Source organism: Eptesicus fuscus, chromosome 17 (assembly GCF_027574615.1).
Source record: "Eptesicus fuscus isolate TK198812 chromosome 17, DD_ASM_mEF_20220401, whole genome shotgun sequence".
NCBI classification, from domain to species: domain Eukaryota; kingdom Metazoa; phylum Chordata; class Mammalia; order Chiroptera; family Vespertilionidae; genus Eptesicus; species Eptesicus fuscus.
This window is the reverse complement of record NC_072489.1, coordinates 4,771,931-4,785,597: the sequence shown is the minus strand read 5'-3', so window position 1 is coordinate 4,785,597 and position 13,667 is coordinate 4,771,931. Positions and strand designations below refer to the sequence as shown.

Sequence of the window (13,667 nt, the reverse complement as noted above, 5' to 3'; positions counted from 1 at the left end):
TCTGGGAGTGTGTATCTGTGTGTGGGGTGTGTGTGTGTGTGGGGTGTGTGTGTGTGTGTGTGTGTGTGTGTCTAGGTGTGTGTGTGTGTGTGTAGGTGTGTGTGTGTGTCTGTGTGTGTGTGTGTGTCTGGGTGTGTGTGTGTCTGTGTGTGTGTGTCTAGTTGTGTGTGTGTGTCTGTGTGTGTGTGTATGTGTGTGTATGCATGTGTGTGTGTGTGTGTGAGTCTAGGTGTGTGTGTGTGTGTGTGTGTCTGGGTGTGTGTGTCTGTGTGTGTGTGTGTCTAGGGGTGTGTGTGTGTGTGTGTGTGTATGTCTGGGGGTGTGTGTGTGTGTGTGCATGTGTGTCTGGGTGTGTGTGTGTCTGTGTGTGTGTGTCTGGGGGTGTGTGTGTCTGGGGGTGTGTGTGTCTGGGGGTGTGTGTGTGGGGGGAGCGGGGGGATGGACTCTCAAGGCAGCAAAATGAAGCAACTACATTCCCCCTGAACAGCCCGCTCCCTCGCGCGCGCCCCCCCCCCCCCCCCCCCCCCCCCCCCGTTCCTGTGAGCCCCGGAGGAGCAGACGCGGCCACCAGGCGACCGGACCGCCGCACGGGGCACGGCACAGGGCACAGTGCGAGGAGCACGGGCGGCACAGCCCCGCTCTGGCGCTCACCGCTGGGCACTGCGGGTGCCACACACCGACTCAGACTCAGGGTTGTGATGGAGGTCAAGTGAAGGTCATCGGGAGAACGCTGTGTCGGCCCGCGGCGGGACGCGCTGGGAGCGCTGCTGTGGGAGGTGGCGGAGGGAGCCGCGGACGAAAGGCTTGAGTTTGGCAGCTCAGCGGGACGGGCCCGACAGCTGCCACTGCGCTGACTTCCATGTAAACAGTGGCCTTTCTCACACACTTGAGCTCGTGGCTGGGCGGGTGTCTAAAAGGACAGACGCCTGGGCCTCCATGTGTGGGGAGCACGGGGCCGGGGCTGGCGCCGCGGGTCTGGGTCTGTGGGCTTGGAGGGAAGGCCCGTCTGTCCGCAGCCTCCCCGGAAAGTCCGCCTTCCGCCCGCCCCTGAGCGTGTCCCCGCCCGTGTCAGCGCGTGGTAGCTGTCGCCCTGCCTCTTCCCGGGTGGAAATAGAGGGACACACATTTCCATGTCATAAGCGTTTCCTAAGTATTTTTATAATTGCATTTCAGTATTAGCTGGTTTCCTTTATCATCCTACACACTTTATTTGAGGGATTTAAAATAAAGCGGCCCATGGCACACACACGCTGTGGGCCGGGGAGGGCGGCTTTCTGACCTCCCCAAGGCGGGACTGACCCCTGCAGGAGCTGGGCGCCAGGCAGAGCGCCTTTGCCCACATCCACGACCCCGCCCCCAGGCCTGGGTCCCTGAGCAGGAATGTGCACCCAGCTGTGTTTCTGTCTGTGCTGTGTGGGAGGGTTACAGGAGGCCGTGCTGGTTCAAACCAGCGCCCAACGTGTCCCAGGGGCCCTGACTGTGGGCCACAGCCCTCCACCCCTGGCAGAGGCCGGGCGGGGCCTTGGCAGCCCTGTCCGCAGACAGGCCTTGCCGGGGAGGAACTAAGCAGCGTGGGCGTGGCAGTGGCTTCCTCCCCTTCCGTCCGTGGGCCTGGCTGCGTCCCCAGCAGCTCGGGCCACACAGCCTGCCGGCTGCTCTGCAGGGCCTGGAGCAGCCAGCATGGGCTGGGCGGCCGGCCTGCTGAGATCCCTCCTCCTCCTCCTGAGTAAGTGAGGGTGGGGTGAGGGGGGACGTTACCCTTGGGGGGGGTGGGGGGGGAGGGGACTGGGTGAGCCTTTGCCCACTGGGGCCCAGTCCCTGAAGCATGTGTGGGACAGATGGCTTTGCTCACTTTGATGGACAGTGAGCATTGCTCTTGTCTGGTTCATTCCAGCTGCAGCTCACAAATGCTGCCGGGCCTGGGAGAACCGGAAAGGGTCATGTGGCAGAAAGCGCTCTGGGCTTGGGACCCGGACACCTCTGCCTGGGACCGTGGGTGGCTCCACCTCCCACAGACAGCAGCAAACCTCAGGCCCGCTGACCATCAGTTTCTGAGCCAATAGAACAGGTGACAGTGCTTATCTTTAGGATAGCGTGCACATTAAGTTGAATTTAATCAAGTCAAATCAAAATAATTCCACAAGATGAGGAAATGCAGGCCTGTGGATGCCCCTCTGCAGCTGCAGCTGGTGGGAGAGTCTGTGTGTGTGTGTGTGGGGGGGGGGGGGGGGGAGGGGAAGCGGCGCCGGACTCAGACACCTTTGCTCCTAAAGTCACCTCTGACCCTGTGCATCAGAGAAGGACCAGGGCAGAGGCAGCGGCCAGTGAAAAGCGCAGCCAGATGTGGAGGGAGAAGTGGACGGCCAGCGACACAGGCAGAAGCCGAGAGAGGCAGGGGCGGAGGCACAGAGGGCGTTAGAAACATGCTAGAGGGCGGCAGCCAGACGAGGCCAGAGCCACGCAACTTGGCCAAATCCCCTTTGCCAGCAACTGTTCTCTCTTAAAAAGGCAATGGGCACCCTCATGCCGACAAGGATGCTCTTTCCCAGAGCTCGCCCTGGGCCAAGACTCGGAGGCAAGCGGGCGGCCTAAAGTGACTCACAGGGTGGGACTCTGAAGCTGGCAGCAAGCCCAAGGGAAAACTGACAGACAGACAGTCACAGCATCTACCACATTCACACGTGGGAACACTCCCCGACAGTGGCAACGAGGGACGGTGAGGCCCAGCGAGCAAGACTGGGGCCTGCAGGGCAGCTCGTGCCCAGTGCGCTCAGTAAAGTGGCAGAAGATGGCAGAGGTGCTAACCTGCTCCTGCTTTTGACCTATTTAGATCATCTGTCCTGCGGGAAAAGGACGTTAGGTTTAAGAAGCCCAACCAGAAAATGTGCAGATTATACAAAGAACTACTAACAAATAGTAAGCCTTTACCCTGCTCGAGCTCACCAGTAAGCAAAGAAGTAAACACACCTGAAGTTTTAGTGCTTCCCCGGTCTGCCGGACTGCTGTCCCCGGTAAACGCTGCCTGCGCTCGCTCAGCGCCCGCGGCAGCTGTGCAGCAGGCCCCACTCTTGCCTGCATTTACGGGTGAGGCTGCTAGGACTTGGCCGCGGTATCCCAGCTAGTGGTGCTTTCAAAACTCCTAGCCGAGATATGCTTAGGAGTGAGCCTCTGCTCTAAACCTCCCTGAGCACCCACCCTCGCCTGACTCAGCAGCTCAGAGGGGCAGGTTACTCATCTCCGCGGGGTGCAGCTTGCTCCTCTGTGGCTTGGGGATGCTCACAGCAGCACTCCCAGGGCCCGGCAGGGAATTCGCTCTGTCCCGCCTGTCGAGCACCCAGCACGCAGCCAGCATCTGACACGAGCTGCACACTCACCACTGGATGCTCAGGGAACTCATTGATCCAACCTTCCCCGAGGCAATTTGGCAATAACCCAGAAATCGCAACTTCAGGGTTTATCTTAATGAAATAATAGGGCGAAGCTCCCCAAATATTTAATAGGCTGTTACCCAGCACTGCTGACCTCAGAGAAAAGCAAAACAAGTGATGAGCAGCAGGAATCTGGCTCGATCCCTTGTGCTCTATGGTTTCAAACACAACCCAGGATGTTGAGTGAAAGACAGCTCTCCCGGGACCCACGCGCACAGGGAGGAGGGCCACGGCCACCGCTCGGCAGGCACAATGATGCGTTGTGTTTCGCGATTGTTTGCTCACCTAACCAAAACCTGACTGGCCAATGGTTAATAGCACCCTTTATTCTTTTCAGGAAATAGGATGATCAGGCATTTTTTTAGTTTCTCTGTGTTGAAATTTTTTCATAATGAACATATATATTCATAATTCCAATACATAAATTTCTGTGAACAAAATAAAATAACGCCCTAACCGGTTTGGCTCAGTGAATAGAGTGTCGGCCTGCGGACTCAAGGGTCCCAGGTTCGATTCCGGTCAAGGGCATGTACCTTGGTTGCGGGCACATCCCCAGTAGGGGGCGTGCAGGAGGCAGCTGATCGATGTTTCTCTCTCATCGATGTTTCTAGCTCTCTAGCCCTCTCCCTTCCTCTCTGTAAAAAATCAATAAAATATATATTTAAAAAAATAAAATAAAATAACAAGGCAGTCTATTGAAAGCAGCAAGGGAAAGGGTTTTCCGTTTGTGGGCTGGTGGGAGGGACCTAGGGGGTTACCCCGTACAACTTACTAATGAGTGACCTGGGAGGACAGGTGCCAGCCGGTGTCCCCGGGGCAGAGTGAGCAGTGGGCAAGGCCTCAGGGACCATCTCTGCCTGTCACCCCAATGACATCAGGGGACTCCACACACAGCAATTGGAGAGTTTTGAAAACACGGTTTTTGAATATCCTGAAAGTATTTTTTGTTATTAATCCTCACCTGGGGATATTTTTTCCATTGATCTTTAGAGAGAGTGGAAGGGAGAGAGGAAGGGGGAGAGGGAGAGAGAGAGAAACATCCGTGTGAGAGAGACTCATGATTTGCCTTGACTGGGAATTGAACCTGTGACCCTGTAACACAGGCCAGGGCTAAAATTATTTTAAAAACATAACAAACATTCATGGGCCCAACATCATGAATTAACACATTTAAAGCTTTGGTTGTTTTAAAGGTAAATGTATTTAAAAGTATCTAGATGATAAGTTGACATATTCAGCAAAGAAACCACGTCAGAGATGGAGTTGAAGCCTTTTGGCTCCCTCCTCGGTCTTGCTTCCCCCATCCCCCGCGCCGGCCCCCCGCGCCTGGGTTTGGCTGTACTTCCTTCCTGTGCCACCTTCTAGGTGGTAAAGACGTGACCAGGGTGCACACAGCACACTCCACATGCGGCAGCGGCCGCCGCGTTCTGACCACATGAACCAGCCGTGGCTGCAGCTGCCTGTGTCGTCTGTCCCGACACTGCATGTAGCTGGGCTGTCCATTCCGCTGCCAGTGGGGTTGAGGTGGTTCCTAGCTCCCCCTGAGCCCTCCGGGTCCTGCCCCGGGACTCGGTGCAGTGTGTTCCAGGAGGCGCACCTGGGAGCGGAGGCGCTGAGTCCTGGTGTGCACGGCTCCTGGTATTGGTTATTGCCAGTTGCTTCCCGCCGGAGGGCCGGCTCTGTCCCCTGCAGACCCAGCCACACTTGGTGTGATCAGACTTCTCCTTTTTGCCAGTGCGAGGACTGTGAAATGCTATTGCCAAGTTTCCAGGTTATGTGTTCCTGATTCCTAATGAGAATAACCATTTTCCTATGTTTACCACACAGTTAGGTTCCCTTTTCTGGATATTTCATTTTAGTTATATTTGGTTATTGGTCTTCAGTGTATTTTTTTTCTGGATATTAATTATTTGTCTGTGCCATGTGTTGCGAATATTTGCAAATATCTTCTCTCAGTATGTTTTTTATCTTTTATCTTTGTGGCATCCTTTACTCTGCAGAAGTCTCTAAATGTGATATAATCAAATCTATCAGAGAGAGAGAGAGAGAGAGAGAGAGAGAGAGAGAACTTTCTTTCTGAGCCATTTGATAGTAAGTTGTGCACACATTTTTTTTTTTTTAATTTTAGCCCCTAACTACACTCATGTGTGTTTCTCGGGAGATACTCTCTTATGTAACCACAGCACAGCGACCAGCTCAGGAAATGTAACCGTGACAAGTGCTGTTACAGAACCTGCCATGGCCCCGGCTGACCCGGCGCCCTGTGCAGCTTTCGCTGTGCCTGAGCCAAAGCCCGTGGAGGCTGGGCACCCCGCAGCCCCGCCCTCCGCCTCCGGTAACCTCACATCGCGGCCTTTGCTCTTCCACGACGTTGGTGTTTGAGACGCTCCCATCCCTTCCTCTCACAGGACATTTTCACAGAACCTTGGGGCTGCACGAAATCCTATGGTTAGATTCTGTTTCCCTTCCCCACCCGAGAACGGCACGCCTGCCCGTGCCCTGCAGGGGCACACGGGGAGCCGCAGGACGCCAGTCTGAGAAAGGCCGGGTGCTTTGGGCATAATGACAGGAGACTTACAACTAGGTTTTGGCTTGTGCTTGTCACAATGCTAAATAAATTATTTGCGACTTAACCATCAACCGATCAATATTTTTAAAGTTTGCTAAAATATTGCTTTAAGAATAGCGATTGAAAACATCTGATAAAGTTTCTAGACATTTTATTAGAGGTTGCACCTTCCTTTTTATTTTTATTTTATATTTTTATTGATTTCAGAGCAGAAAGGAGAGGGCTAGAGAGATCAAAACATCAGTGATGAAAGAGAATCATAGATTGACTGCCTCCTGCACACCCCACACTGGGGATGTGCCCTGACTGGGAATTGAACCATGACCTCCTAGTTCATAGGTCGATGCTTAACCACTGAGCCACACAGGCTGGGCCGCACCTTCCTTTTAAAAAGCTGGCATGTAATATATTTCTATGGACTCTAATCCAACCCATCTGTCTCCATTTGAACCCCGTTGGAAAGCACCCGCTGAAATCTATGCATTACTATAATCACGTTAATAAAAGAAATACAATATCACTTTAATTATGTTCCAGTTGCCTAAAACATCCTTCATTAAAGGAGCCAGAGTTATTGAAGAGAACAGCCTTTTCCCTCCCCTTAATTTATAATGAAAAGATGGCAGAGGCAGGGTAAAGAGAATTAAATTCGTTTTTATCTTACAAGTCAAAGTCATCACTTTATGCCTTGGCTCAGAGGTCCCTGAGATCTTTGTAAAAATCTTTCCTGACAGCTTTCCCCGGCTCCAGGCTCCTGCCAAGAGGATGGCTCAGATGGTGTGGGATTCCAGCGAGAGAGAACTCTTGATGAATTGTTTCTTTTTCTGTGTAACAAATCTCCACAAACGTGCCACAAGGAAACGGGTACCCTCAGGAAGGCAGCCTGGGGAAGGAAGAGCTGGGGCCTCAGGAAGCGGGGCGAGATCTCCTGATAGAGGGAGAATTTTCTTCATGGCTTTGCTCATTTTCTAATTGGATTGCTTTTGTGTTTGTTTTGTTTTATTTTGTGTTGTCTTTTTTTAAGTACCGAATTTTAAGAGTTCTTAATATATTCCACATGAGTCCTTAATCAAATATATGATCTGCAAATATGTCCTCCCAGTCCCTTAGCTTGTCTTTCATTCTCTTCACAGGGTCTTTCGCAGCAAAATGTTTCATTTTAATTAAGTCTAATTTATTGATATTTTTATGGATCATGCTTTTGACATTATGTCTGAGAAATTTTCACCAAGCCCTAAGTCATTAAGATTTTATCTTACATTTTCTTCTAACAGCAATATGGTTTTACACTTTTCATTTAAATCTCTTACCCACTTTAAGTGCCTTTGTGAATTTAGGTCAAGGTATTATTCCCCGTAAACGCCCAGCTGCTCCAGAACGCTGGGCTGAAAGTCCACCTTCCTCGATTGAACTGACGTGGCTCCCCGGTCTAAATTCAGGTGGTCATACTTGTGTGGACGATTTCTGAGTTACCTTTTCCTTTTTGTTTATGTACTAGAGGCCCAGTGCACGGATTCGTGCACCAGTGGGGTTCCTCGGCCTGGCCTGTGCCCTCTTGCATTCCGGGACCCCTCAGGGGATGTCAGACTGCCAGTTTTGGCCCGATCCCCGCAGGCCAGTGAGCGTCATAAGTACCGGTCAAACAGTCAAATAGTCAAATGGTCACTTAGACTTTTATATATATAGACTAGAGGCCCAGTGCATGATTGAATCATGCATGTGTAGGGTCCCCTACACACTTTTGCTTTCGCGGTGGAGCTAGGTGCCTGTCCGCTGGTGCACCAGGCCTTTTAGAAGCCTCCGGTTCGAGGAGGCTTCTGAAAGGCCTGGTGCCGGAGCAGACAGGCACCCAGCTCCCCCACTTTTGATGGTCCGCAGCCACTGAGGGGGGCTACCCTGCTGTTGAGAGGCACAGGGGGCAGGACTCCCACCCCCTGTGCCTCTCAACGGCCACTGAGAGGGGCTGCCGCGGACACCTGGCTACCCTGCGGTTGAGAGGCGCAGCTGGGTGTCCGTGGCAGGCCCCCTCAGCGGCCGCACCTCTCAACAGCAGGGTAGCCCCCCTCAGTGGCAGCGGATCCGTGCCTCTCAATGGCCGGATAGGCCACCCCGAGTCCCGCCCCTCAGCCTCCCGCCACCCAATCGTGGGCGTAGAGGAGTGATGGTAATTTACATGTTACTCTATTATTAGATAGGACTAGAGGCCCAGTGCACAAATTCATGCACGGGTTGGGTCCCTTGGCCTGCCCAGTGATTAGGGCAGAGTGGGGCCAGCCAGCCAGAGGGGAGGGACCGTGAAGGTTGGCCAGCTGCAAGAGGTTGGCTGTGGGAGCATACTGACCACCAGGGGGCAGCTCCTGCATTGAGTGTCTGCCCCCTGGTGGTCAGTGCACGTCATAGCTACCAGCCAGTTATCTGGTCTGGTCATCCGGTTGTAACCATCATTTAGGCTTTTATATTTATAGACTAGAGGCCCGGTGCACGAAATTCGTGCACTGGGGAGGGTGTCCCTCAGCCCAGCTTGCACCCTCTCTAATATGGGACCCCTCGGGGGATGTCCAACTGCAGGTTTAGGCCCGATTCCTGTGGAATCGGGCCTAAACCTGCAGTTGGACATTCTTCTCACAATCCGGGACTGCTGGCTCCTAACCGCTTACCTACCTGCCTGATTGCCCCCTAACTGCTTCCTTGCTGGCCTGATTGACCCCTAACTGCTCCTCTGCGGGCCTGATTGCCCCCAAATACCCTCCCCTGCTGGCCTGATCACCCCCATGGCTTTTATTAGTATAGATATGACCCTGCACAGAAAATTTTACTAACCCTGCTTTACAATAAGGGCTTGAGGATTGAATCATTAGGACCAGACACCAAGATTTCCTTTCTTTGAATAGTGGAGGGAATACTTATCTTGTCTTTAAGTTGCCCGGAAATTAAAATGAGATAATGACTTAGAAAAGTATAAAAGCATCACATAAAGACAACTGTCTTTTTAATGAAGTGGCAAAATGAAAAACACTTTTTATTCTCCCCTTCCTTCCTTTACAGCTTTTATTTAAACTTTGAAATTTATAAAAATTTCACTCCAATTTTCATTTCTTTATATTCAACATTATTTTGTATTGGTTTCAGGTTTTATATTAGTTACAGAATAGTGGTTAGACAATCATATACTTTACAAAGTGTTCCCCGATATTTCTAGTACCCACCTGGCATCATACCATCATTACAACACTACTGACTATATTCCCTATTTAAGTGACAATGGGTTTACAGGTTCCTTTCAATCTTTCTTTTGTGTTGCTTGTCCTTCCTTTTCTTTCTCACTTCTTCCCTCATTTTCTTTATATAGTATCTCAATTGGCCATCAAAGATCAGTGAAGGCACTGGGACACGCTTCATCCATTTTACAGACCAGGAAACTGAGGCCAATTCCAGTTGGCTGTGGAACTTGACTCAGGAAGCCCTCAGAGCACACAGGAAGCCCTCAGAGCCATGCTCTTTGCGCTTCCTAAGGGGCAGCGGCCCAGCAAACAGAACAAACCTTCCAGTCAGGCTTCCGAGCCTCTTTCTCAAGCACCTCTTCATTGCGGATGCTCCACATTCTTTCCTCTTCCCCCATTCTTTACTGCCCCCGCCGCCCTTCTCCGAAGCAGGTGGAAGGCTTCCCACTCACTGCCTAGGCATGCTCTGCTATGGGGCAGGGTGTAGCAAGCTTGCTTTTGGGTGAAGGCAGGAGCAGTAGTCACTGCCTCTGAAGTGTGAAGGCCGCCTGAGCGAGGCCCATTAGCACTGGGAGCTTCTCTGAATCACATCAGTCAGTCCAGTACCCTGCAGTGCAGCACCCCTTCACTGAGGTGGCTCCACCCCTCAACCCCCGCCTCAGGGGTGAGGGTCCTTGCCCCTCTGCCAGGAGTCCTTCCATGCCCCTTGACCCCTGGCTGGGCCCACCCACATCTTGGGGGCACTGCAGAACCTCTGTCTCTCTGCAGATGAAGCAGATCCCTGCCCTAGGTCTCCGCAAAGCTATGAATCTGTGGCCAGAGGCCTGGTCTGGGTCTCAGCAACCACATGCCTGCAATGTTCCCAGGGACCCTGGGAGGGGCTGGGCGAGTCCTGCCATGCCCCACCCAGGGTGGCGATGGCCCCCGGATCCCCCAGAGCGCCTGGCTCGGCCGAACTCGCCCCCCCAGGGTGGCGATTGCCTGGCTCAGAATGCACACGCCCCATCAGGGTGGCCATCACCTGGCTCCGGACCCCCATATGTGCCTGGCTCGAACTGCACAAACCCCCGCAAGTGGCGATCGCCTGGCTCAGACCCCCAGCAGCGCCTGGCTCGGACCGGACACGCCCCCCAGGGTGGCGATCGCAGCCCCAGACCCCCGGCAGCGCCTGGCTCGGACCGGACACGCCCCCCAGGGTGGCGATCGCAGCCCCAGACCCCCGGCAGCGCCTGGCTCGGACCGGACACGCCCACCAGGGTGGCGATCGCAGCCCCAGACCCCCGGCAGCGCCTGGCTCGGACCGGACACGCCCCCCAGGGTGGCGATCGCAGCCCCAGACCCCCGGCAGCGCCTGGCTCGGACCGGACACGCCCGCCCGGGTGGCGATCGCCTGGCTCGGACCCTCGGCAGCCCCTGGCTCGGACCGGACAAACCCCCAGGGTGGCGATCGCCTGGCTCGGACCCCGGCAGCGCCTGGCTCCGACCGGACACACCCCCCAGGGTGGCGATCGCAGCCCCTGACCCCCGGCAGCGCCTGGCTCGGACCGGACACGCCCCCCAGGGTGGCGATCGCAGCCCCAGACCCCCGGCAGCGCCTGGCTCGGACCGGACACGCCCCCCAGGGTGGCGATCGCAGCCCCAGACCCCTGGCAGCGCCTGGCTCGGACCGGACACGCCCCCCCGGGTGGCGATCGCCTGGCTCAGACCCCCGGCAGCGCCTGGCTCGGACCGGACACGCCCCCCAGGGTGGCGATCGCCTGGCTTAGACCCCCGGCAGCGCCTGGCTCGGACCGGACACGCCCCCCAGGTGGCGATCGCAGCCCCAGACCCCCGGCAGCGCCTGGCTCGGACCGGACACGCCCCCCAGGGTGGCGATCGCCTGGCTCGGACCCTCGGCAGCGCCTGGCTCGGACCGGACACGCCCCCCCGGGTGGCGATCGCCTGGCTCAGACCCCCGGCAGCGCCTGGCTCGGACCGGACACGCCCCCCAGGGTGGCGATCGCCTGGCTCGGACCCTCGGCAGCGCCTGGCTCGGACCGGACACGCCCCCCCGGGTGGCGATCGCAGCCCCTGACCCCCGGCAGCGCCTGGCTCGGACCGGACACGCCCGCCAGGGTGGCGATCGCCTGGCTCGGACCCCCGGCAGCGCCTGGCTCGGACCGGACACGCCCCCCCGGGTGACGATCGCCTGGCTCGGACCCTCGGCAGCGCCTGGCTCGGACCGGACACGCCCCCCAGGGTGGCGATCGCCTGGCTCGGACCCTTGGCAGCGCCTGGCTTGGACCGGACACGCCCCCCCGGGTGGCGATCGCCTGGCTCAGACCCCCGGCAGCGCCTGGCTGGGACCGGAACGCCCCCCAGGGTGGCGATCGCCGCCCCTGACCCCTGGCAGCGCCTGGCTCGGACCCTTGGCAGCGCCTGGCTGGGACCGGACACGCCCCCCCGGGTGGCGATCGCCTGGCTCAGACCCCCGGCAGCGCCTGGCTCGGACCGGACACGCCCCCCAGGGTGTAGATCGCCTGGCTCAGACCCCCGGCAGCGCCCGGCTCGGACCGGACACGACCCCCAGGGTGGCGATCGCCGCCCCTGACCCCTGGCAGCGCCTGGCTCGGACCCTTGGCAGCGCCTGGCTTGGACCGGACACGCCCCCCCGGGTGGCGATCGCCTGGCTCAGACACCCGGCAGCGCCTGGCTCGGACCGGACACGCCCCTCAGGTGGCGATCGCAGCCCCAGACCCCCGGCAGCGCCTGGCTCGGACCGGACACGCCCCCCAGGGTGGCGATCGCAGCCCCAGACCCCCGGCAGCGCCTGGCTCGGACCGGACACGCCCACCAGGGTGGCGATCGCAGCCCCAGACCCCGGGCAGCGCCTGGCTGGGACCGGACACGCCCGCCAGGGTGGCGATCGCCTGGCTCGGACCCTCGGCAGCGCCTGGCTCGGACCGGCCATGCCCCCCAGGGTGGCGATCGCCTGGCTCGGACCCTTGGCAGCGCCTGGCTTGGACCGGACACGCCCCCCCGGGTGGCGATCAGCTGGCTCAGACCCCCGGCAGCGCCTGGCTCGGACCGGACACGCCCCTCAGGGTGGCGATCGCTGCCCCTGACCCCTGGCAGCGCCTGGCTCGGACCGGCCACGCCCCCCAGGGTGGCGATCGCCTGGCTCGGACCCTTGGCAGCGCCTGTGCTTGGACCGGACACGCCCCCCAGGGTGGCGATCGCAGCCCCAGACCCCCGGCAGCGCCTGGCTCGGACCGGACACGCCCGCCAGGGTGGCGATCGCCTGGCTCGGACCCCCGGCAGCGCCTGGCTCGGACCGGACACGCCCCCCCGGGTGGCGATCGCCTGGCTCGGACCCTTGGCAGCGCCTGGCTCGGACCGGACACGCCCCCCAGGGTGGCGATCGCCTGGCTCAGACCCCCGGCAGCGCCTGGCTGGGACCGGACACGCCCCCCCGGGTGGCGATCGCCTGGCTCAGACCCTCGGCAGCGCCTGGCTCTGACCGGACACGCCCCCCAGGGTAGCGATCAGCTGGCTCAGACCCCCGGCAGCGCCTGGCTCGGACCGGACTCGCCCGCCAGGGTGGCGATCGCCTGGCTCGGACCCTTGGCAGCGCCTGGCTTGGACCGGACACGCCCCCCCGGGTGGTGATCGCAGCCCCAGACCCCCGGAACTAAGAGGATTGGGCACCGCCATCTTGCTCTTCTCAACGGCCGGATAGGCCACCTGGAGTCCCGCCCCCAGCCTCTCGCAGGCCCAATCATGGGCATAGCGGAGGTGCGGTCAATTTGCATATTTCTCTATTATAATGTAGGATGTGTCAGGTACTTTGCCAATAACACACAGTCTTGATTTCTGTAGGTATATGTGTTTTAAGATGGGAGAGTAACTCATACATTATTCTTCTTTTCAAAAAAGTTTTTAACAATTCTAGTTCCTTTACCCTTCAATAATCTTATCTATAACAACAAAAAATTTGCTTGGATTTTGATAGAATTACATTAATTCTTTATCAATTTGGGAATAGTTGACATATTTGCCATACTGAGTTTCCATGAATTTCATAAGTATTTCCATTTGTTAAGTTTTTTAAATTTCTCTTATCAGCCTCATAGAGTTTCCATATGAAACCTGTACATGTATTATTAGACTTGCACCCAAGCATTTCTAAGTGACTGTGAATTGTACTGTATTTACGTTTTCTCTTTCAATGTGTGATTGTTAGTACACAGAAGTGCAATCGACGTGTGTGTCAGTCTTGCACCTGGCTCTTTGCTGAACCAACTTATGGTTCTCAGAGTTATTTTTTAGATGTCTTGGGATTTTCTACACAGACCATGGTGTCATCTGCACCCAGGGACAGTGTGTCTTCCTTTCTAAATGGCATGCCTTTTCTTTCCTTTTCTTCACTCATTGGGTTGGCAGGACCTTCCTGTACTACGTTGAAGAGGC

The 13,667-nt window shown here is 56.6% G+C and overlaps 1 protein-coding gene across 1 annotated transcript in view; it reads left to right on the top strand.

Moving 5' to 3' along the window:
• The first annotated feature begins 1,628 nt into the window (after positions 1–1,628).
• The window catches only part of TMEM273 (transmembrane protein 273), a 37,815-nt gene continuing 25,776 nt past the window's right edge, over positions 1,629–13,667 (top strand). Inside the window, exon 1 of the mRNA XM_028156844.2 lies at positions 1,629–1,726. Within this exon, the coding sequence (XP_028012645.2) occupies positions 1,681–1,726 (46 nt within the window). The 5' untranslated portion in view covers positions 1,629–1,680. The remainder of the gene's footprint in view (positions 1,727–13,667) is intronic.